Here is a 15675-nt window from a genome sequence, read left to right on the forward strand (position 1 = left end):
GTTTGGTGGATTGGATGATTTATCTCTCTATCAGTAACAAGGAACAAACAAGACATATTGGCAATTTTACACTTTAATCATTTAATACACCGTCAGGATCCTCAGTAGCGGTGGAAGATCCATACGCAGCCACAACAGCCCGGCACCTCCTCCTCATGCTGGTCACCAACCTGGTCACACGTTGCTGTGGGATGGCGTTCCATTCCTCAACCAGGATTCGTTGCAGGTCAGCCAGCGTGGTTGTGTTGGTCACTCTAACACGTACAGCACGCCCAAGCTGATCCCTCAAGTGTTGAATTGGGTTGAGGTCTGGACTCTTGGCAGGCCGTTCCATTCTCTCTACTCCCACATTGTGGAGGTAGTCTGTGATAACTCTGGCTCTGTGGGGGCGAGCGTTGTTTCTTGGAGGATGAAGTTAGGTCCCAGATTGTGGAGATATGGGATCGCCACTGGCTGCAGAATCTCATCCCGATATCTCCCTGCATTGAGATGGCCTTCAATGATGACAAGCCTTGTTTTGCCAGTGACATCATTGAGGGAACACACAACCACGCTGGCTGACCTGCAACGAATCCTGGTTGAGGAATGGAATGCCATCCCACAGCAACGTGTGACCAGGTTGGTGACCAACATGAGGAGGAGGTGCCAGGCTGTTGTGGCTGTGTATGGATCTTCCACCCGCTACTGAGGCTTCTGACGGTGTACTAAATGAATAAAGTGTAAAATTGCCAATATGTCTTGTTTGTTCCTTGTTACTGATAGAGAGTTCAATCATCCAATCCACCAAACAACTCAAAACAAGAGTCAATACCAACAGGAGAATACACTGTTTACCATTGACGGAGCATTTTGGCAAATTTTTCTTGGGCGCTACCCACATAATCAGCTGTGCTGCTCATCCCACAAATGCATGATCCTTATGAGTTGGACATCATTGTGAAGGTAAATAAACAGGCTTTCCAACGATGTAAAATACAATGCCCATTAGCATTGTAACAACAGAGAAATAATCCACCAAACACAAGTTTCCAAACTTGTTTTTCCCCGGAGTCTAATATTGATGCTACTTCCTGTGTGGCGTCAGAAAAAAAGTCCCTTTTAGGGGACCTCTGAAAGGTCCGAGGACCACAGCTTGGGAATCAATCAAGCAATGACGTCACTGGTCCTAGAAGCGGAAATGCGTGTGACGTGATATGTGACGCGCATTGTAAACAACCAAAGTGGATGTTTTGCTAGCCTGTAAGTAAAGGAATGCAGTTACAAGAGTCGTTTCCTTGAGTGAGTAAACAGTCTGACAACACCAATCAATAACTATTAGCTCACCTGTTGACTAGTAACAATGTGGATAGCTGGCTGGCTAGAACATTTAGCTATCTAGCTACTTGTCCCACGACTTTAGCAGCCCAGCTAGCCATCTCTAACGCTAAAGAAGCATTATATCCCCTTCATTAACACGTCTATATGAATAATAGTAACGTTTTGCACACTTAAAACGCGTTAAAGCGTTAACATATCTAACTTGTGTATTGTAGAATACATATATTAGCTATTAACTGATATGCTGTCTTTCCTGTTAACAAAATAAGAGTGAGTTTACAATTTATAGCTTACAAACATATAATACTTGCTTGTTTTGGCTCTCATTATTATGCCCAACTCCATAATGTTATAGAGTTTAATACAATGTGATAATTATACAGTATGTTTTGTCTAATTCTAGTTATCCAAATATTACCTATAGCAGTATGTTATGACATACTGTAGATTTAATTTACAAAACATACAGCATTTAGAGCATAAACCAATTAGATATGAAGAATAAAGATGAATGAAATATGTGCTGTACAAGGCAATAATGTATGTATGCAGGGAATGAGATTAGCCCCTGCCACCTGCCAAATAAATGTTGGTTTTGGCAGGTAAAAATGTCACCTGGTTTTCCTTATATTGAGATATCATATTTTTAAAAAGCAATTCTAAAGCCTAAATTAAATGTAGTCAAGGATTAGGGTTACATGTTTTATTCCAAAATTCTACGGTCTGGTACCACTGACTCAGTATTTACAATTTGATAGAGTTCTACCTAGATGTCAGAAGTGGCAGACAAAAGAATTGAGTGGCCAGTAGAAATGTTCAGTGACCTGCCACAGTGGCAGGTGAGGAAAAAGGTTAATTTCAGACCCTGTATGTATGTATGTATGGTTTGTATGTTGACTTGCCATATGCACAATGTATACAAACTTTGATGTTATTTACAATATTTAATTTGTTAATGTAAGCACCTAAAATGAAAATGTTATGGTATAACTGACATAACAGTATGGCAAAATCCCTGACGGTAGACGCATATTAGAAGAATAACGCATGAAACTGTCAGTATAGGTGAATACTTTTTATAGTCACAGTATACGTACACTAGGATCATATACCAGAAGGAATCGCTTATTTCTACTGTGTCTGTGTCTGGTGTCCTCACAGAGCTCCAGGATGTTGTGTGAAGTCCTGCTGTCATCCCTATGGTTCCTGTTTGTTATCTTCTGGGTCGAGACAATAAGTGTTTGGCTGTTTCTGTCCATGTTCTACCAGGACCGGGCGTTTTACCACTGGGGAGATGGGTAAGAGATGTGTTTCTGTGGTTAACTTTTTTATGTGCATCATATATTCACAATAGTTTGTTCATCATTAGACAAAAAAATACTCACTTTAAACTAAAAACATACTGTATATAGAAAGTCCCACACATATTGATACCCTTAGCCTTACTTTCAATATTCTGAAATTATTTTTAGTGTTTACAGCTTCTTATTCTAGTTATGTGATTATATTTTATACATTTTCCCTCATTGAATATCACTTCTTGCTGTTACTTTAATAAGATTTTCCCACAAGTATGTTACCGTTTCATCTAAATTAATGTGAAGTACTTATTTAAGTTACTGGTAGCCAGATTAAGTTGAATTTGCTTTGCGGTACAGGCCTCAGATCTATGACTTTGTTTTCCTCGACAGCATTTCTTTCTCAACTAACTTGGAAGTAGAGGGAGAGAAGAGAAGGTAGAATGACATGCGTTGGAAGTTAAAAACGTCTCCATTTTCTTGATAGGACCCAAATTTAGACCATAAGAGCCCTAAAGCCCTTCCTGAACCGATGGATGGAAAAACACTTAAGACCTAATGGACAATGTCCATTATGGAATGGGTGTTGTGTGTACTCGGTTCATGGGTTAGTGAACAGTATGTTTTAATAGAACTGTTCTTTTGATGTTACAGGGTATTTGCAGATGATCCAGGACAGATGATATACATGTTGAGCAGGTAAGAACTTTATGATTATTTGAGTTTATAACAATTTGAAATATGAACCATGTGTGTTTGTGTGCAAGGTTTAATCTCTTGTCTCTTTCTCCACAGAGTTGATACCCATATGCAGACGGAGATGCAGACCTGAGGCGGGAAAAGATCAAGAACTCCACTGAAAGGACTCTCAAAAAAGGGCGGTTGCAGTTATGTGACTGAAGAACATATGATGAAAAGCAGTCGCTTTTTTTCCTTTGCACTGATTGCTTCGCACGTTGTTGTGCACAGTCTTTGTTAACATAGATACATACAAGTAGTCCCACTTTCAATAATAATAGGTGGTGGAGAGTTGCAGCATGAGTGAAGGCTCAACTAAGACGTAGAGGAATGTTCCTCAGTGATTGATGTGTGTCACACATACCTGTGTAGCATTTATATTTCCACTTTCAGATTTTGGGGAAGCAGAATGAATGTAGCAGAAAATGCTTGGTTTGGTTGGTCTTTCTTTTAACTCCATTTTGAAACTTGCACTGAGATGGCGTTCTATGCAACTAAAGTGTGTGCTGTCTGCAGCTATATTTGCGTTTTAAATATCAGATTGCAGTAAAGCTGTTATAAGTTAGGTATATGATTGTTATTAACAATTGTCTGATATGTTGGTTAGTTTGATGCCATGATCTCCAACAAAGAGCTAAGCTAGAGTTCATAATTTCATCAAGAATTTGATATTTTTCACACTAAAACCCGTCACCTACAGTAAATAAACTGGTAGTAGGAACAACATTTGAACTTGAAGCTTCATTATAAACCTTGGAAATATTATTTTGATTATTATTTTAAATTTGTCCACTTTCAACCACATCTTGAGGCCTTTATCTCTGGATGGATTTTGCTCAGTTGTCATGTATCCCTATCTTGATATAAGACCACTTATTACATGACTTAAAATTTCATGCCGTGGTCACATGATAACTGAGCCATCTCCACGGCAACTGCAAAAGCTCCATCTGCTGTTGAAGATCACAAGATAGGACCGAAAGCCCTGAAAGTGGACTTTGTGTTCTGATTTTTTTTTGTCAGAAAGGAGCAACATATTATTTGCGTGTGTGTTTAAAGACGAGGAAGACGAGGAAGATAATAGTGGGGAGAGTATACGCCATGGTAGGAATCCTCTCTTAAAAGCAATATGTTAATATTATATCTAGTAAATGAAATACAAATGAAAGTATACTTTTAAAATAAACAACTCTTTGCAAACCTGTGAGATTATTGGTCTGCCAAAACATTTTTGTATTCCCTCTCTGTCAATTAAAGGGTTTTCTTTTGAACAAATCCAGCAGATAGTTTTGGTCAGATTTTATAACTGAGACAAAGAATGTCAATGCTGTTTTGTATAAATATGCTAAATAAATGGGAGTATTTTCAAGTGCAAGTTTTTGCTAAGTAGCCTACACTATGTTAAACAACCTCACATGCCAGGTCGGTAGGGAAAGGTGGGCTGGAAAAGAAGGGAAGAAAATGTCATCCTTCGACTGAGAATCGGACATACAGGTCTTACTCTTAACCATACATTATATAGAATAGGCAAGCACCCAACTGGGAAATGCACATGTTGTAATCAACCAGAAACTGTCGACCATGTACTGATACACTGCAGGAATTACAGTATCCAGGGGAATCACCTTTTACAGTCACTAAGGAAGGCAAAACATCAGGACTTTTCATTGTCAGGTCTATTGGGGAATACAGCAGATAACATATACTGTACTGTGAAATTATTCAGTTTTTTTCTTTTTAAACAATAAGATTATTCAGTTTTTTGCCCTTTTTTTCCCCCCACAAATGATAGAACACAATCATACAGACAGCAATACACATTAACCCCCCCCCATGTCAGATAATTGCATGAATAAACTTAGCATATACAGGTGCAGCTCAAAAAATTAGAATATCACAAAAAAGTTCAATATTCTTTGTCAGTTATTTAAGAAAGTGAAAATAATATATTCTAGACTCATTACATATAAACTAAAATGTTTCAAGCATTTTTTCATTTTAATTTTGATAATTACAGCCTACAGCTCAAAAAAGAAAGAAAAAGGTATCTCGAAATATTGCTGCGTGTTTGATAACAAAATAACTGTAGTCACAATTGTGATAAATACAAGTGAAGAAAATAAAAAAAAAAATAAATAAAAAAGATAAAAGACATATATATATATATACATACAAACACATATAAATAAGTAAAAACAAAAGAGAATTACAGAAGTAATAGTAGTACAAGAGATAGACAAGCTATATACATGCAGTATATTCTTTAGTATATTCAGTTTTTAAGATAAACAGATTTAGTTAAACGAATCTAGAGTTTTCCTCATTATTATTATTATTATTATTATTATTATTATTATTATTTATTTTTTTATGTATATTTTTATTTTATTTTTTATTTTTTTTATTTTGTTTCTGCACTATCTCCTGTTGCCCACTCCAGTCCAGACGGCGGCGGTAATGCACCTCTAAGATGGTTTAATAATAAACACCAAAGCAAAAGAAGAAGAAGAAGAAGCTGTGAAACTGGATACACTTCCAGGTCATCATCATCTTTGTCCTTCCGGGTCGAAGTAAAAATGCCGTACAGACTCTGACTAAAGTTAGATTTAATAGTTGTGTGTACTTCTACTTAGACCACGGTAGTTGTTGTCATCGGGCGTGTTATTGTTGGTTAACACGTGTTTTGAGTTGTGAGCAGTTTGTTGTAAACATGGCTCCAACGATCCAGACTCAATCTCAACGAGAAGACGGACACAGGCAAGTCAACATAGATACACTTTACAAGCTTGTTTAACTAGCTGGGTGTCTTCATTGGACTGCTTATGTTGTATTGTTATCGAGTTAATGTCTAAAGCAGCTACAACTCGTCCACGCGAGCTCGTTAGTGGCTCACTGTCAGTTTGTGTACAACATTAGCTACCGATGCTAGTTAGCTTAGCGTCAAGTGAACTAATGCTAACCTGCTCGCTAAGCTAATTTAACCTTATTATTTAACGTTATATAACATACTTACATGAGTGAATTTGGTCTGTCCAGTCAGTCGTAGCAACTTTATGCAGAGGCAAATGAATTGGCTGACATTGTGTTAATAATACTAAACGTTTTGTTTAGGACAGCTAACTTAAGGTTAGCCAGTCCTAATGCTAACAGTAACGTAACCTTAGTAACCCTAAGTAACTAGGATACTAACCCTAACAGTAACCTTAGTAACCCTAAGTAACTAAGATACTAACCGTAACAGTAACCTTAGTAACCCTAAGTAACTAGGATACTAACCCTAACAGTAACCTTAGTAACCCTAAGTAACTAAGATACTAACCGTAACAGTAACCTTAGTAACCCTAAGTAACTAGGATACTAACCCTAACAGTAACCTTAGTAACCCTAAGTAACTAGGTAACTAACCCTAACAGTAACCTTAGTAACCCTAAGTAACTAGGTAACTAACCCTAACAGTAACCTTAGTAACCCTAAGTAACTAGGATACTAACCCTAACAGTAACCTTAGTAACCCTAAGTAACTAGGTAACTAACCCTAACAGTAACCTTAGTAACCCTAAGTAACTAGGATACTAACCCTAACAGTAACCTTAGTAACCCTAAGTAACTAGGTAACTAACCCTAACAGTAACCTTAGTAACCCTAAGTAACTAGGTAACTAACCCTAACAGTAACCTTAGTAACCCTAAGTAACTAGGTAACTAACCCTAACAGTAACCTTAGTAACCCTAAGTAACTAGGATACTAACCCTAACAGTAACCTTAGTAACCCTAAGTAACTAGGTAACTAACCCTAACAGTAACCTTAGTAACCCTAAGTAACTAGGTAACTAACCCTAACAGTAACCTTAGTAACCCTAAGTAACTAGGTAACTAACCCCAACAGTAACCTTAGTAACCCTAAGTAACTAAGATACTAACCCTAACAGTAACCTTAGTAACCCTAAGTAACTAAGATACTAACCCTAACAGTAACCTTAGTAACCCTAAGTAACTAAGATACTAACCGTAACAGTAACCTTAGTAACGCTAGGACGAACATGAACTATCCTAGAGTGTACAGGTGTCAAAGCTTAAGGTATTATGTACCTAACGTTAGTAGATTCCTGTAACAAATAAAACAAAGACAAAAAAATAAACTCTTTTTTTAAGACGGCTAACTTAAAGGTCCCATATCCTGCTCATTTTCAGGTTCATACTTGTAATTTGTGTGTCTATTAGAACATGTTTCCATGCTGTAATGTTACTTTATTGTCCTCTTACTGAGGCAGTTTGTTCCACAGACTAGGACCTAACGTAAGTAGATTCCTGTAACAAATAAAACAAAGACAAATAAATAAAATCTCTATTGGCAGTGTCTTACCACCTTTACAATACGTGAAATACAAGAATGAGATGTATTTAGATGCTTGTCTTTAGGTTGAATTCAGCCAGTAAATGGAGAGTATTCACAGGCAGCTGTGGTTCCTTTAGAGAACAAGTGGTTTCCACAGCAATTCTCGGTATAAGAATATGTAAACAACATGCATCTATTCATGTAAGCATAATATAAGAGAAGGTTAAAGGGAGCAGTGAATAACACAGTAGGATGTTATCGGTTACCTTTCACTGTAACATTTCTATGGCATACTCTAGCATTAACTAGTTTATGAGAGATGGTCTGACAAATGTCTGTTTTTCTTTCTTTTCCAGTAGGCCATCCTCTCATAGAACTGTTCCAGAGAGGTAAGTAGATCTGGTACTGTGTTTACTATTATGTACAGTCATTTTGCCTCCTTTTAAAAGTAGCACTAACATATGCAAAAGTTTCTGAGTAACCCAAACTGTGTATGTCCTGTACTTTTGTGCCAATGTCAGGTCGGGGGTGGTCTGTCGAGTGAAGTACTGCAACAGCCTGCCTGACATCCCTTTTGACCCCAAATTCATCACATATCCATTTGATCAGCACAGGTAATCATCCAGCCTCTCCATTCATTCATCGAGAACACTCTCTGTCGAACACGGGAACAGCTTGACATTGGTTTTTCCATTGTGGCAGGTTTGTACAGTACAAAGCCACGTCTCTAGAGAAGCAGCACAAGCACGAGCTCCTGACTGAGCCAGACCTCGGGGTCACCATCGATCTCATCAACCCAGACACCTACCGCATAGACCCCAACAGTATGTCTCCAGTTGTTGTTACATGTCACATCCTATTCTTAATTTTTTTTTTACTGTGCTTTATGAAATGTCTGTGTAGACTGAACCAATCTTTCAAATTGTCAGTACTGTTGGATCCCGCTGATGAAAAACTGTTGGAAGAGGACATCCAGGCTCCATCCAGTTCAAAGAGGTAAGGCTGCTAAACAGGCAGCTTTATGTTGTTAAAGATTCATGTGGATATTTTTTAAACATTTTTTTCTTCCCTACAAGGTCACAGCAGCATGCCAAAGTGGTCCCGTGGATGAGAAAGACAGAATATATTTCGACAGAGTTTAACAGATACGGTGTTTCCAACGAGAAAGTGGAAGTCAAGTAAGTTGGCTAAATCACTTTGGAATTACTCAATAGTAGATGATTTTATGTGTGTGTGTGTATAACCTAGATGTGCGTTGTGTTTAGGATCGGTGTGTCTGTCAAACAGCAGTTTACAGAAGAAGAAATCTACAAGGACAGAGACAGCCAGATTACTGCTATTGAGAAAACATTTGAGGATGCACAGAAATCGGTGAGTGATCTATAACAAGTGTGTCCAAATCATTGTTGTTTAACAGCCTTTATATTTCAAGCAACTTAAAGAGTAAAATGAACAAGTGATAGTAGTTTTCTTCAGCTGTTGCTGTGGAGATGCTCTGTGCAATAGAACGCTGTTTGTAATGGTCAGCTGTCAGATGCAAATCAGCACATTAACCCAAAATGTCAGAGCGCTTTCACAATCCATAGTCCAGTTGGTTAGTCCAAATCCGAGTGAAATTGGTACATTTGGTTCATTTTCTATTCAGTCTTTCACAGTGCACAAATTAAAGATGACCAAATAACATAATTAATTTCCTGAGGGGCGTGTATGAAGGAGCAAATTTGTCTTTCGTCACAAGAGCTGCCATTTCTATACAGGGAATCGCAGACTTTGAAATATTGCTGTCGAAATGTTTTTCACTTTGACTCAGCACTGATCTCCTGTGCGCACGAATCTCTTCTCCTCCAGTTCATCTCCAATGACTTTATAAACGTCACTATTTTTGTGGATTTAATTTAGCATATTGTGTATGTTCCAGATATCAAGCAAACACCGAGTCAGTCCTCTCCCACTCATGTTAACCTGTTGTTTACCTGTGTCCATCTCAACAAATGCCTGCACAGGCAGCCTTCGTTTTGGTTTGAAACGGGTCCGAGACCACCTCTTGCAAATGGTCTCGGACCAGTTGTTTTGGTCCGAACCAGAGTACGATTACTGCGTTCACAACTGTCCAAACAAACTGCACCAGAGTTTGATTAAAGCGGACTAATTGTTGGCTTGTGAAAGCACCTTAAAAGTATTTTGGGCAATTGAAAAAGGCGCTATGGTTTGTAAAACATGTTGTTGTTTCTCTCCAGGTTACAGTGCACTACAGTAAACCCAGAGTTACTCCTGTGGAGGTACTACCTGTGTTCCCCGACTTCAAGGTGAGCTATGATTTCATTCAGTTTATCTACTTTTCCGTTTATGATTTCAAATTACATGCCACAGGCACTGTAGTAGAAGTCCAGAGAAGGAAAACGATGCAATAAACACCACAATAAAAATACAGCACATTTACATGTAACAGTAAAATATACTTTAACTGACAAACTGTCACTTTACAGATTTATATAATTATATTTTGTACACTTTTTATTCTCTCCCCAGATGTGGATCAACCCATGCGCTCAGGTCATCTTTGACTCTGATCCTGCACCTAAAGACCAAACAGCACCACAAGGAGTGGAAATGATGTCTCAGGCCATGATCAGGTTTCTACAAAATATCCGTTGCATGAATATGTATTCAAACAATAACATTTATGCATAAACACTAATTTATGGTCTCTTCAATACAGAGGTATGATGGATGAGGAAGGAAATCAGTTTGTGGCCTACTTCCTGCCCCATGAGGAAACGATTCGCAAGCGCAAGAGAGATTGCGATGAAGGGATGGATTACATGCCTGAGGATCTGTATGTACAAATATAACATTAAGAAAATTGTGCATTTCAAAATTGCTTTACTTCTTTGCTTTGCTTGTATACCAGGAAGAAATAATGATAATAATTTCTGTTTTTCAGGTATGATTACAAGATAGCCAGGGAGTACAACTGGAATGTCAAGAACAAAGCCAGCAAGGGTTATGAGGAGAACTACTTCTTCATCTTCAGAGATGGAGATGGTGTTTACTACAACGAGCTCGAGACAAGGTAACTCATTGATCAGAGAGGAGACTTGTTTGTTGTTGCACCTCGACATAAAGAAAGGGAGATATGCAGCTGGTGTGTGTAGATCCAGCATAAAGCTGTGTTCACACTACGAGCGGCAATGCAACAGGCCGGTGACATGAAACTACAAATTAACGCCAGACACTTGTCACTGCGTGACGCGTTACTGATAAAGTTGAGGTGGTCTCAACTTTTTTTCAATGATCAACAAATCATATGTTTTTGTTTCACCCTCTTCCGTTCCATCTACAGAAATGCTGTTAGCCAGTTCCCAGTGCTATTTAACAACATAATTACGCCAACGAGCGCTTGAGCAACGCTTAAACAGCGACTCGGCGATAATGTAGCTGGCCACGCTTGGTCTTTTTGTTGCGTTTGTCACTCGTAGTGTGAAAATAGCTTAAGTGTAGATGCTTTAGAAAATTTAGTGTAAATTTGCACAATACAACCAGCACCAAAACCATGATATATGGGACTTTCATGGGAAACTGTTGGGCCTCGTCCTCTGACAGCCTTTCTTCTGTCCTGCAGGGTGCGTCTGAGCAAGAGGAGAGCCAAGGCTGGAGCACAGTCAACCACAAACGCCGTGCTGGTGTGTAAGCACAGAGACATGAACGAGAAGGAACTCGAAGCCCAGGTGAGTGTACTTTTTACTTTCCTATTTTTCTTGATGTTAAGACTGTTGGAAGGAGAACTTCAGTGTCTAAATTATTATTATTTTCTTATTTAACTAAAACTTAGGGTTTATTTCAATACCTCCATGTTTATTTAAGAAACACAGAAGCTAGGAAATCACATTTATCATAGATTACAGATGTAATATTGATTACATGCAGTCGGTTATTCAACATTATCGAAACAAAGTAGTTGCAGTTAGGGGACGTGATTTGTTAAAACCACATTAATATTTAGATTATTTGCCATGTAGTCGGTGTTTGTGTTTTGTGTTAAACAATCCTTTCCAACACGACTCAACTAATCTAAATTAATGACTGGAATTTTAGCATTATCTACTGTATAGGCTTGCGTTCTTGGACAGTAGTACCGATGACTGATTCCCTTTCATTGTGATTCTCAGGACGCACGTAAAGCTCAGCTGGAGAACCATGAGCCAGAAGATGAAGAGGAAGACATGGACTTGGATAAAGACTTGCAAGACTCTGGTCAGTTTTCTTTTATTCTCTACCAGTGCAACTATTTGGCTACCCTATTTGGCTACCTGCTGCACTGTAGTAGTAGTAGTAGTAGTAGTGTGTCTGCTAAGTCATTCACCATCTGTGTTGATGGCAGGTTGTAATCAGTTTCTATATCTATCTGTGATATTTTGAACTGTTTCCCTCCAGGTGACGAGAAAGAGAAGGGCAGCGGCAGCGAGGCAGAGAACTCCGGTAGCGAATCAGAGAGGGAAGATGAAGACCGGGAACAAAAGCCAGAGGAGGAGGAAGAGGAGGACAAAGAGAAGCGGAAGAGGAAGGCGAGCGGCAGCGGAAGCGAGAGCGGCGAGGAGAGGACCAGAGAAATGCGAGACGAGGAAGAGATCTTCGGCAGCGACGACGACAGCGCCGGCGGCGACAACGACAACGAGAACGACAAGAACTCAGCCAGGAGCAGCGGGGAGGAGGGCAGCGGGAGCGAGGACGAAGGAGGGAACAGAGGAGGCAGCAGGAGTCGCAGCGCATCGCCAGCACACAGCGACCGCAGCAGCGGCCCCTCGGAGACCCAGGCTCAGAGCGGAAGTGGAAGCGAGAGAGGCTCAGATTCCAGCGACGCCAGTGACAGTGAATAAAACGTGTGGTCTGGACAGCAAGGCGATGGCCACCTTTCTTACCTGTATGTTCAGCTCCAAACGTGGCAGTGTTGCCCTGTCACTGACCCTGATATTACGATTGCAAATAAAATTTGTGTGTGTGATGCTCATAGGTTTTGGACCGGGGACATCTCACTTCAATACAGTTTTTAATAGTAGATTCAACTATCGCACCAGTAGCTATTTGTACACCATTCCTCTGTTTTTGTCTGTTAGATATTCCGTACAGGATCATGTAAAAAATGTCTTTGTTCTCTGCTTTTTTTCTTGTCATTGTGTTACGGCTTTGAAACTGATAATAAAAATGCAGGTGCCATTTTGTAAGAAGCAGTGGTCAATAGGTTGTTGTTTTCCCCCTCTTTAACAGCTTATTTTCAATCAACCCAAAGAAGTACAGGACTGTCGTCTGTGCTCCATTTAAAAAATATTAAATATTTGATTTGTTTAGTTGATGCTTAGTTCATATTTTGTTGGACAAAATTTGGGATTGTTCATGTTTAAAAATGATTTCAATGCACAACTGACAATTCCTTTCTTACAGTAAATCCTTTTAATAGCAATAACTTGCAAAACAATTAAAACTTAAAATCCACAAGCATGTTTCACAAAGAAAAAGATAAGTATTGGAGATGCATATTCAGCGAAACATTGACAGATGTTCCTTGAGCCATTCTTCTGTCAAATCCTCAGCGTTTCTCGTTTCAAAGACCTCATGGAATAAAGCAGAGAACGTCACATTCAAAACATGAAGATTAAAAGAATTTCAGAGATATTGACTCATTAATACTCAAGCTAGTTGCTAATAAATGGGGTAGAAGAAAAGAAACTAATGACATCTAAAAGTATGAATAAACTGCTAAATACGTTGACAATCAACTTTGGTCTACATTCAAAAACTATGATAAAATACAGATCATAATTTAGAGATAATTACCTTTGTGAGCCCTGCAGCTTTGACCAGTTGAAGCTTGCTGCCTGCATACATCATCTGTTGCTCCGGCTTACATCCTGTTCAAAATGAAATTTACATTTTTTATCTCCATGGGATTCTGTGATTTGACCAGTCAAACATTCCTCAGCAAATCCAATAAATGCCACATTCATCACAACAATAAAGACAAGAGGAGACACTCGGTGTTAATTTGGCAGTTAAGTTATTCCATTAAGCAGAACAAATGTAATCTAAGGAGAAAGATTACTTTTGATTTAAAATACTGTAATTACGTACCCGCTGGACTGCTGAATATGAAACAGAGAGGGTAAGACACCCTCCCATCATCGTGGGAATATTTGTAGCTGTAGACAATGAATGTGCACTACTGTCAAGGATTTTTTTCCTCAGCTTTAAAACACTGACACACTTTGAGTGATTTTAAGGACTTTGCTATAGAAGGATATCTGGGTTGACGCTCTGGAAGTTCTTCTCTCAACTCATCCAATGAGATGTCCTAAAAGACAAAGTTGATTGTAATTAAATGAGTTTTAACACAGTTAAAAAATAATAAATAAAAAAAAAGGGACTTGCCTGAAGTTCCTTTTCAAGGATAACAAGCTGTTTCTCCATGTCTATTTTGACTGAGAAATAAAAAATCATTATTTAGGCTTTTGCTTCTGTATAATTGTTGATGCACTGATATTTGCATGGGATTTTTTAATTTATGTTGATCAATTTACAAATGATGTGTTACAGAGTAGAGTTTAGGGATGCACCTGTACCGATACCTGATTGGATATTTGGGCCGATACTGACTCAAATAGCTGGATTGGATATCGGTGACAATGGAGCCGATATATTAAATTCAATTCTATATTTCTATACTATATACATTATGTACTGGAATTTCAATTCCTGTTTTAAGTTTTGACCAATTTGTTGCTGCACTAAAAAGGTTCACACTTGAATAGTAATTCCTGATAATTAGCAAGTTTCTGGTGTCAGATTTATCATTTATTATTTTAATAATTAACAATTTATTAGATTTATATCTATTATATCTATATAGTAATTCCTGATAATTTTATAGATTTTTTTAGCAAGTTGCTGGTTATTTATTATTTATTATTTTAATAATTAACAATTATTAGTAAGTACATTTAAAGCTATGTATTTATTTGTTACATTTAGTTTTGCTAAGTTAAGAGAACAATGATAAAGTCAATTCTGATGTTGCCTTACACAGTCCAGAATGATCCCAGTCACTCCCACACAGTGACACATAACAGCTTGTCAATCAAACACTGGTATCGGTACTCGGTGTCGGCCGATACCCAAAGCACATGTATCGATATCGGAACTGAAAAAGTCAGATCGGTCGGTGCATCCCTACAGCCGAGCTATTTGAGTAACTATAGAACATCCATATGTGTGATACTTACTCAGTATGGCAGCATCGTTGGTCTCCTTTCGAAATCTAAACTTGTTCAGTAGAGCTTTCAGACTTTCATCCACGTCACACACAGTCAGAGAGGCTGACTGCAAAATGGCATAAAAAAAAAAAAGATATCACTCGAAATGTGTCTGTCTAAGAAGACATTTCCTGATGCTCCTGATAAAAGGTGTGTGGCTTGGTCTACAGGCCAGAAATAGAAACACAAAGACACCTGCTCGATCTGTTTGTTCAGATGTTGATGTCTCTATATCCACCTTGCATGGATGCATTAAACATTCATAACATTATTCTGACATATTGAGGGCAGGAAATGTTTTCTGCTGCAACATGCAAGATTGTAGTTTCCTGTTTGTGTGAGAGAGAGAGCGGGGGATGGTCGGTCGACTGATGTCGCAATGGTAAGGTAAAGAAGAAAAAAAAACTATACGTACGAATCCAGTACATTTTCAAAAGAAAAGTAAAACATCTTTCAAGCAATTGCATCAGTTTCACCTACCATTCTCAAACGATCCTGTCCTGCCTTCCTGTCTTCAGGATGAGACTGCCTTGTTGAAGCAAACTAACTTGCAAAAACAGACACGCAGACTGGCAAGATCCTCCTTAACTAAAAGTAGGAAGTAAGTAAGAAGGGAGAGTTGACACACACAGCTAGGGGCATGCATCAGCATGCATCCGTGCTGCTTCCTGTTTTCAACACT

At 38.5% G+C, this 15675-nt stretch overlaps 2 protein-coding genes and 1 long non-coding RNA gene across 4 annotated transcripts; 2 read left to right on the plus strand and 1 right to left on the minus strand.

The window, feature by feature from the left end:
- Positions 1-1114: 1114 nt before the first annotated feature.
- On the plus strand, positions 1115-4722 carry LOC119492117. Its single transcript, XR_005207718.1, has 4 exons — positions 1115-1278; positions 2479-2615; positions 3270-3314; positions 3411-4722. It is a non-coding gene; the product is annotated as an uncharacterized LOC119492117 (long non-coding RNA).
- Positions 4723-5855: 1133 nt separating this feature from the next.
- paf1 (PAF1 homolog, Paf1/RNA polymerase II complex component) lies at positions 5856-13052 on the plus strand. 2 transcript variants are annotated; one of them, XM_037776494.1, is made up of 14 exons: positions 5856-6110; positions 8049-8078; positions 8211-8303; positions 8392-8513; positions 8619-8685; positions 8766-8867; positions 8955-9060; positions 9927-9995; positions 10219-10322; positions 10409-10525; positions 10634-10762; positions 11312-11417; positions 11859-11943; positions 12124-12566. In XM_037776494.1, exons 1-14 carry the CDS (start codon positions 6064-6066, stop codon positions 12564-12566), a joined length of 1620 nt encoding a protein of 539 aa, XP_037632422.1. In that variant the 5' UTR covers positions 5856-6063. The 2 variants fall into 2 exon arrangements, with proteins under 2 accessions (XP_037632422.1, XP_037632421.1); XM_037776493.1 differs by having other exon boundaries at positions 5858-6110; positions 8046-8078; positions 12124-13052.
- Positions 13053-13114: 62 nt separating this feature from the next.
- gmfg (glia maturation factor, gamma) lies at positions 13115-15675 on the minus strand. Its single transcript, XM_037776495.1, has 7 exons — positions 15474-15675; positions 14964-15060; positions 14113-14162; positions 13986-14035; positions 13816-13898; positions 13522-13595; positions 13115-13296 (listed from the first exon to the last, which is right to left on the minus strand). The coding sequence occupies exons 1-7, from the start codon at positions 15474-15476 to the stop codon at positions 13225-13227; spliced, it is 429 nt and encodes a 142-aa protein (XP_037632423.1). The 5' UTR covers positions 15477-15675; the 3' UTR covers positions 13115-13224.

Source organism: Sebastes umbrosus, chromosome 7, assembly GCF_015220745.1.
Source record: "Sebastes umbrosus isolate fSebUmb1 chromosome 7, fSebUmb1.pri, whole genome shotgun sequence".
NCBI classification, from domain to species: Eukaryota; Metazoa; Chordata; class Actinopteri; order Perciformes; family Sebastidae; genus Sebastes; species Sebastes umbrosus.

Bases quoted from the DNA above. Each gene is read 5' to 3' on its own strand.
- paf1 (XM_037776493.1), top strand. From the start codon at position 6,064: ATGGCTCCAACGATCCAGACTCAATCTCAACGAGAAGACGGACACAG. The intron at 9,061-9,926 runs GTGAGTGATCTA...GTTTCTCTCCAG, and splicing joins TTGAGGATGCACAGAAATCG to GTTACAGTGCACTACAGTAA. The intron at 10,323-10,408 runs GTTTCTACAAAA...TCTTCAATACAG, and splicing joins ATGTCTCAGGCCATGATCAG to AGGTATGATGGATGAGGAAG.
- gmfg (XM_037776495.1), bottom strand. The intron at 14,036-14,112 runs GCAAGTCCCTTT...TTTGTCTTTTAG, and splicing joins TCCTTGAAAAGGAACTTCAG to GACATCTCATTGGATGAGTT. The intron at 13,297-13,521 runs GTAATTATCTCT...TTATTCCATGAG, and splicing joins AAGCTGCAGGGCTCACAAAG to GTCTTTGAAACGAGAAACGC.